This window comes from Alnus glutinosa, chromosome 13 (assembly GCF_958979055.1).
Source record: "Alnus glutinosa chromosome 13, dhAlnGlut1.1, whole genome shotgun sequence".
NCBI classification, from domain to species: Eukaryota; Viridiplantae; Streptophyta; class Magnoliopsida; order Fagales; family Betulaceae; genus Alnus; species Alnus glutinosa.
This window is the reverse complement of record NC_084898.1, coordinates 14,135,328-14,144,094: the sequence shown is the minus strand read 5'-3', so window position 1 is coordinate 14,144,094 and position 8,767 is coordinate 14,135,328. Positions and strand designations below refer to the sequence as shown.

The 8,767-nt window shown below is 36.4% G+C and overlaps 1 protein-coding gene across 1 annotated transcript; it reads left to right on the top strand.

Moving 5' to 3' along the window:
- The first annotated feature begins 722 nt into the window (after window positions 1-722).
- Window positions 723-8,407, top strand: LOC133854241 (GATA transcription factor 26). Its single transcript, XM_062290336.1, has 8 exons — window positions 723-1,272; window positions 3,208-3,579; window positions 4,438-4,867; window positions 5,057-5,129; window positions 5,477-5,580; window positions 5,956-6,142; window positions 6,242-6,353; window positions 7,821-8,407. The coding sequence occupies exons 1-8, from the start codon at window positions 1,233-1,235 to the stop codon at window positions 8,129-8,131; spliced, it is 1,629 nt and encodes a 542-aa protein (XP_062146320.1). The 5' UTR covers window positions 723-1,232; the 3' UTR covers window positions 8,132-8,407.
- Window positions 8,408-8,767: the final 360 nt, after the last annotated feature.

Below are 8,767 nucleotides of genomic sequence, written 5' to 3'. Positions count from 1 at the left end.
GAGTAATGGGGTTTGTTACAACCAATGGGAAGGCAGGCGGTGACTTTAGACTCTATTCTTTTTATAAAGACCAACTAAATATTTATCAACATCATGTCATCAACCCAGCGTCCCAGCCCATGAGGATATGAATTATTTATTTATTTTTTCTCAAAAAGAAAATAAAGAAGAAGAAAAAAAAAAAAAACTAAAGCCAAACAGACTCTGACTCTTTGTTTCTTTCTCCATTTTTTTATTATTTTTCTAGTTCTTTTTTCTTCTCTCCCTAAATTTCAGCACTTCTAAATTATAATACCCTATTATATTTTTTAAAAAAATAAATTTAAACCAATCAAATAAAACAATCTTCTACCTTTATTATGTAGTTTTATGTTGGGTCCAATTTTTGAATTTGACTTAGATACCGTAAAAAAAAAAAAAAAAAAAAAAAACAGTTTATAGCATATTTAACCTTAAATTTTTTGTGAAAATAAAAAAGGATTATTAAAAAAATTACAATATATATTTTTCATTTATATGGTCTTTGAAAGCTTATAAATACAGACACAGAGCAAGAAAACTCCGTAGTCAACAGCATATATGCAATAATATTCCTCTACCCTGACTCCCATTTGTGGGTTAAAAATAATAAAAAAAATAATCTTTTTAGTTTTACACAAATAAAAAGGGAATTAAAATGTTTCAACAACATCAAAATAAAGTAAAAGAAAGCTGAGCATTTACTTCATATACAATACAAGAAGAAGAGGTCACACACACACACACAGAGACCCCTCTTTCTCTTTCTCCCCTTTGCCCATTTCTCCTTCCTTTTTCCACAACCATTTATGAGATTCCTCCAATGGCCTTTTCCCTTCCATTGGATTGTACAGATTCCTAGATGAAAATACCCCTCTCAATCCCTTTATTTCTTGTTGATTTTTGGATGTTCTCTGTGGTTTTTATGGGACAATAAGACATAAGCCTCTTCTGGGTCTCTTGGCTTTTGCTTTGTTGTGCAAACTCTTTTTCTGGGTTGTTGCATAAAAGCCTTCATACCCAGTAGTATGATGCCATACAAGGCTTGAAGAGGACAATTATATTTTCTCAAAAGTTGTTTTTTTTTTTTTCAAAATTCTCAACTTTTTGTCAATAAATTGGTTTTCCGTCTTTTTTTCCCCTGTATTTATTTTTTTTCCTTGTGAATTTCCTTTGGATTTATTTTTTTCTTCACTTGAGGAAAAGAGAGAGACATGGGCAAGCAAGGGCCTTGCTATCACTGTGGAGTTACAAGTGAGTTCTTGTTTCTCCATTTTTATTTTTTTTTGATAAATTTTGGACATACAAGAAAAATTGGTTTCTTCATTGTTATAATTTTCTAATAAATATTATGCAAATGGTTTTTGTGCTCAAATAAATAATTCTTTCGTGGAAAACAATAACTAAGAGTAAAAGGGAAGAGATTTGTTTGACAAGTAGGAAATGAGTTTACCGTATGTACTGCTCTCTGTGTTTTTCTGTCTGCGTAATACAGAGCTACAAGTGTTCGTGTTTATTTGAATATCTGAAGTTGTTTCGGGTTTGAGTTTGTCCATGAATTTATTTTTTGCTTTTCGATTGTTTCCCAAACCCTTTACTTTTTATCTCTTTGTTGGTGTTTGTTTCCTTGAAGTGTTAAACTATGTCACCTGTTCAAAATCGAGTTTGGTGTCTGTTGAATAATGGGTAATTGCAGATTCTATGCGTTTTTTGTTTTACTTTCCCATTGCTCTCGAGGTGTTGTGAACCAGAATACCAAGTCAACCTGTAGTTGCTGTTTGTATTTCTTTGCTAACTGAAGTATTCAATCACAAAAATGTACTCTTTCTTATGTGCTACCCGCGTTTCAGTTCCTTTATGCCTTAGGCAATGTTCATGATGGGTTTCTTCCTGTGTTCCTGACAAGGTTATCTGTATTGTGGTAGACTCTGAAGTCACTCTAGCTGTTCCTTTATCATTCCAACAGAGTTTGGTTTGTTAATCTCAAAAACGAAGTTTCATTTTAATCATCTGGAGTCAGTACTACAAGTATTCCTTTTGCTCATAGAGTCATTTGAATAGCAGTAGTGCAAGGGGGGAGAGAGGTTATTCCCATTACGGATGGTGGTTGTCTTCTAGTAGGAGCTTTCACTTGTTGGAGCTTACTGTTAGAGAAATGAGTTGAAGATTTCACAATGCTTAATTGGATTTGGGAATTGCTTCTTATACTGAGGAGCAAAGGATGCTGTTGTAAGGAAAACCTCAAAAGCAGTACCGTTTACTTTTGATTTTCTCCATAACACAGTCAGTGCCCCTCGTCTCTGCCATTTGCCATCCTCGGTTTGCATTTTTAAGTATAGAGAACTATTGTTTTTTGAATTGGAATGAAGTAATGAACTAACAATCGAAATCCTACACATGCTAGAAAAAGCAATTGTAATCCAGACAAGTCGTTCATTGCAACTAGGATGTTCATGCCAAACTTCTCACACCCAATTGTCCGATCCATTTCTACTTGCAAAAGTGATTCTGTTTCTATCACCTCATAATTACCATGCACTTTTTCCTTTCTAGAATTTGTTAACAAATGTTGAGCTTAGCTACTTTTCTCTCTGAGGTCAATACAACTTTCAGAGCCTTGGAAAAGGTTTGGTATTGGGATTTTTCGCTCGGAGGTTTGGGATTTTTCATCCTATTGTCCTGAATCCACCTGTTGTTGGCTCCATTTTGTCACTGGATGCTCTTATATCATTCTATTGTGTGATAAAAGACATATTCAACCATAATCTATTTAATAAGTATGGCTACCAAGTGTGCTGCTCTATGCTTGTACAGTTGGTTAGAATGCAGGAACAATTTTCTCATTCCAAGCTACCATTGCAACAGAAACATCTGTGTGAAAAATACAAACTTTGTCATAAAAATGTTTAATCTTTGCCATGCAGATACACTAAACTTTTTCCCTTATTCATGACATGCATGCACATTTTTACCTTCTAAGCTTATCACTTCTTGATACATTAATGACATGACATCTCAGTTTAGCTGGGGCTCTTGTCATGTAAATACGACAACTGAAATTTGATTATTTTGAACTTGTAGACGAGCAATTGCTTGATGGTCATCTATGTTATTCTGTGTAGATCTTTCTTACTTTTGCTTAATGCTATTTACTGTGTATTGAATGCTGACAACCAAGCCTTGCAACAGGCACTCCCCTTTGGCGCAATGGACCTCCTGAGAAGCCAGTATTGTGCAATGCATGTGGGTCTCGGTGGAGGACAAAGGGAACACTTGCAAATTATACCCCTCTACATGCTCGGGCAGAACCTGATGATTATGAGGATCACAGGATCTCCAGGGTGAAGAGTATATCATTAAATAAGAACAAAGAAGTGAAACTGCTCAAAAGAAAGCAGCACAGTGATAATACGGTGGTTGGAGGGGGTGCCCCTGATTACAACCAGGGCTTTCGAAAGGTGATAGATGAAGATGCAAGTAATAGATCGAGTTCCGGATCAGCCATATCTAATTCGGAGAGCTGTGCACAATTTGGCGGAGCAGATGCAAGTGATTTGACAGGTTGGGCACTCGCTGGAATTATAAGTCTTTGGGGATAATCTATCCCTCCCCAACCCTCAGTTATTGAGTCAATTTTGTCACCATAGGGTGAAGGTGACAATGTTGACCATATTTTGAAGTGAACATAAGAGTTTCTAATTCCTGTCCAAATGTCTAACCGCCAGTTGAATTTTATAAGTTCTATGTTTGATATTAGGGAAAGGTGGATTCAGGAAAGGGTTTCAAAGAAAACAGGGAAAAAAGAAAAGAAAAAAGAGATTGATGTCTTGTTAGATACAAGTCAAATGTTATTAAAAAAGAAAAGAAAAGAAAAGAAGCGCCCTCCTTTCATTTTTTAGATTGTGCAATTATGCAAGTAAGCTGCTATGCACATCATGTTCATCTCATATTGTGCGAGTACTTCGAGTTTATATTACACTAACAGATGGACTTCTTTTTATTATAAAAAAAAATATTACACTAACAAATAATCATTATGATAAATGCCTTATTAAATTAGTACAATTAATTCCATTTCCATGATTTTATTCCCCCGTGTGATTTAAATAGAGCCCAAAAGTGTTTCAATATCATCAATATCCCTCAGGCAAAGTTCTAGTTGTAACTGAAAGTTCCTGTTTATTTGATATATTCATGGTTCGAATTTATTTAGTCTTTTCCTTGGGTAGTACAACTCTTTCAGAATGATTTTCAACTGCAATTGTTTTTTTCAATCTCTTTTCTTTTAGTTCTCCATCATCTTTTAATCACATTAAGGGCACTTTTTCATTTTCCCATGCAGTATTTTGAAGTTTTATGCTATTTTTTGGTAGCTGAGTTATTCTGACTATATATGCTGTCCAATTGGTCTCCTTCCAGGTCCAGCTCAATCAATGGTGTGGGATACAACAGTGCCTTCTAGAAAAAGGACCTGTGTGAGTCGTTCAAAGCCATCTCCTGTTGAGAAGCTTACAAAAGATCTACATACTATTTTACATGAACAATCTTCATATTTCTCCGGATCTTCTGAAGAGGATCTGCTTTTTGAGAGTGAAACACCAATGGTTTCTGTTGAGATAGGACATGGAAGTGTTCTCATTAGGCATCCAAGCTCAATAGCTCGAGAAGAGGAATCTGAAGCTAGCTCGCTTTCGTTTGATAACAAACAATTTCTGTCAAACGAGGCTTATTCCCATTTGGCAATCCCTTCTGTACATAGTGGTACCAATGGTGTCTGTTTTCCAAGTCCTGCGGACAGAAAAATGAAGAACCATGCTGGACAAGGGTTGCAACCAGAGCAACTTAAAAGGTAACTTCTTCCTACACTGGTTTCAGAAGTTGTGCATTATTGTGTATGAAATACACACACAAGTTCTATGATAACTTCATCCTACACGAGTGTGAGTCATGGATAAACTGTTACTCCATTGTTGGGGGAAGAAATTGAAAGAATCTTTCTCACCATAATGAATATTTCTGATGCTGCTTGGAATTGCAGGGACAAGTCTCAGAATGAAAACCAACAAATCCTGGCTAGCCATAAGTCACCACTGCGCTATATAGATTTGAATGTAAGTTTTGTTCCTATGCTTCTTCTTTGGTTGTACCACAGAAGCTGAGCTCCTCAAATTTAGTGTTTCTATTTAACTAATTGCAAATAACGCATGTGATCAAACCTCCTTTTCTACAAGCACCCTAAACTGTACACATCCTTACGGATGGCATAGTACGCTTTGTTTAAAAATGCTGATTTATTTTTTTTTGTTTAAATTTTTGGCCATTATCTCGGCAATTCTTGCCTTATTCCTGTATATCCTGCTGCAGAGTGCTTCTGAATCCAGATAAATTGATGTGTTTAGTATTGTGACTCCTTCAATCGTTGAGTGCTTATCATAATTGCAGTTCATGTTGGGTGTAGGATGTTTTGAACTTTGAGGGGTTTATGAGAAACCTGACAAATGAGGAGCAACAACAATTACTCAAGTCTCTATCTCCAGTTGATACGGTTAAAGTTCCTGATAGGTTAGAATCCTTTTCATTAATATAACCATAACATTTTTCTGTTGACCACAGAATAGTCTAAAAAATGTTATGGCTGCAACAATGAGCATTGAGATGAAACACAAAGTAGCATGCATGAATATACTGTGTTCATATTAGGGATGTTTGAAACCGTTTCATTTCATACATCTGCAATTGAGTACACATGCCTGTCTTTTAGAATGGAGTGATGTTGCTACGCAAGATCGTCTTAGCAGCACAGACACACCCATAAAAAGAAAGACACTCTTGATGTTTAAGCTTCTTTTGAGAGTGTCGTTCAGTATCCTATATAATAGGATTTATGAAGTTGAGCCATGATCCCGCCCTCATGATGGTTTAAACTGTTGCATGCAGCCTCAAAAGCATGTTTGATAGCCCACAATTCAAGGAGAACTTAATTTCCTTTCAGCAACTGCTTGCGGAAGGGGTCTTTGACATCTCCTTCTCAGGGGCAAAATCAGAAGACTGCAAGACTTTGAAAAGGCTTGCATTATCCAATTCATCCAAATGCGAATGGGTTGAAAGCTATCATCTACTTAAGGTTTAAGCTGGCTATTAAGATCTGAAATATCATTAGATATTAAAGAAAAATGATTGTGCAGCTGTATAGCAACTTATTAACATCTTTATTTGGTTGCAGAAATGCAATAATGGTGCTGGGGGATCTGGTGCTTTTGGACCTAATGCCACTGCAGCAAGTAATTTAATAAATGTCAAGAGACTGCGTGACAGCCAAAGTCAAAATCTTCCAGGTTAATATAAAATTTTATTTTTGGCTCTTTTTTGTTGAGTGGCTTAGTTTTTGTCTAAATATATTTGTTAGAAACACTTCGAAGGGTTTAACTTGGGGGGTTTTCCTATGCTTAGGTTTTCCTGTGAAAAGGAGAGAGAAAGATCACTTGAGAAGCCTAGAAAGGGGCTTCAGAAAGCTGAGTGAATTTCTTTGCCTTATACAAGGAGGTGTTATACAACTGATGGGCTTAAAAGACAGTCTTTTTTACAACCTCATGTACAACTTTACATCCAGATTTAGAAAATGCATCCATACAACATTCTAAACCCTATATTTCCCCGTCATCTTTGTCCTTTCTTGTTTAGGTTAATTTTCATTTTAAATATATAATATGTTAATTAGATAAAGACTGCACATTTCACACTGACACTAGTTAACTACAATAAAAACATATCTAAGCCCCCTGCCTTCTCTTCTTGCTTTTCTCAGTTCCTCTTTTTCTGTCTGCCTGTTGGTTGCATTCCATTCTTATGGTTCTAGGTGGTTTTGCACTGTCTGGAAGCACAGAATCCTGATAATCACCTTTTGGACTTGACACTCAGGCTTGTACTACTAGGCATTGTGTATGCATAACCTAAGGTCACTTGTTTGACAGAACAGCATTATGGGGCCTATAAAGTGCTCTTGGACTTTGAATACCAAGGCATAGTAATAAGACAACAAATGTTCACTTATGTTCACCAAGAAAATGGATAAGTACTGAGAAATTATGCTTTTAATTCCATCAAGGTGTTTTGAGAAAGAAGAAAGAAAGGAAGAGGTCTTGTTTTTGTTTTAAAAATTATCTCATGAGCGGCCGAGTAATTCTAAAAGTCCCTAATGTGTCACTTTTGTGGCTCTCTAAAAATGATGTAGCTTTTAAAATCATTATTTGATCAAAATTCAATAGTGATCAATCACAAGCTTAATGATGATTTTAAAAGCCACTTCATTTTTGGAAGGACACGAGTGATACAAGAGGGACTTCTAGCATTACTCTGAGTAGCTTGGTCACGTTTGTTGAGCTCCTTTGTCCATGTTAAAAGTAAAAGCAAAAGGTATACTAATAAAAAGTAATTCAAGTTGCCTTGTACAAGCACAGGGGTTAGTGAAGTAGAACCGGGGGTTGCTCAGCTTGCTTGGCACATACTTTCTTTCCTTTCAACTTTATTAGCGTTAGTAGGTAACAAACCGGTTAATTTCCCCCTGGTTGTTGATGTAGTTGGTTGTAGTTTCTCTCTCTCAATACAAACCTGCAACTATCGTGGTTGTTTGAGTATGACATGATGACTCCATATGCTAAGCCCTATGAGCAACTCTTTGTTCCATAGATTGAACCATCTGGACTACAATATCACTTCACCATTACATAAAATGTTAGTTCTATTTGAAATAAGTTAAACATGTACACTGAAATGGTTCTTAAGAAGTATCTTGCATCTCGCAGAAGTAAAGACAATGATGAAGTGCCCAAAAAGGGTGATCATGAAGGCTAGCTATGAGAACAAGGAGGTCATAGACAATGATGGTTCTTGCTTTAGTCCAAGAAGCCTGTTTGCTTTGCCTCCTGATGGTAGCTCCCTCATGCTGGATTCTTTACATTTTGTTGAAGAAAATTCTGATCAGGATCTGCTGCTGGACGTGCCGTCCAATGGCTCTTTCCCACAGGCAGAGCTCCTTCACCCAGCTTTAAGTTTTGGTGCCCAACAGGCAAGCACTAGTAGTAGCTCAATATACCCATATCACAACCGTCGCTGACGATGTATACAATTTCTAATCACTAGGGCTCTTGTAGGTATGTCTTTGAAATCTTTGGCTGGGGTTCACATATTTTGGATGGTAAACATGAAAAATGTCTGTGAATGAGGTTTGCTGGTTGATCTTTCTTTCTTAACCTTTTTGAACTTTGAATGCAAGGGATGAACTTTGCGGGCTTTTTGTATAGGTTACAGATAGATTGTAATATATAGCTCATATACAGAAGTGGTAATTTGCAGAGTTTTGTATGCAATATTTAACTTTGAAGATACCCTACTGTTGGCTTCCTTTCTTTATACAGTTATACTCATTATTTTTGAGAAGGAAAAAGTAAAATAAGACAAAAAAAGGGGGGGGGGGGGGGGGGGGGGGGGGGGGGGAAATATTGTGGGATGCATGTGGAGGAAGTGGACTTTTAGCCTACCTTTATGGCTTTTGTGGGATACCTGCATTGTTCAATGGGATGATTGCGTCAAACGATAAGATCTGTCTGTCAACTATCCACTTAAATGGAAAGAAGAGAAAAAAGAATACATATCCTTTGGATTTATAGTGGTCGAATGGGAAGAGGGGGTTATTAAGTAAGAATACCATTTCTTGTTTCTTCAACAAGATTACAAGCTCTGAACAACAGTT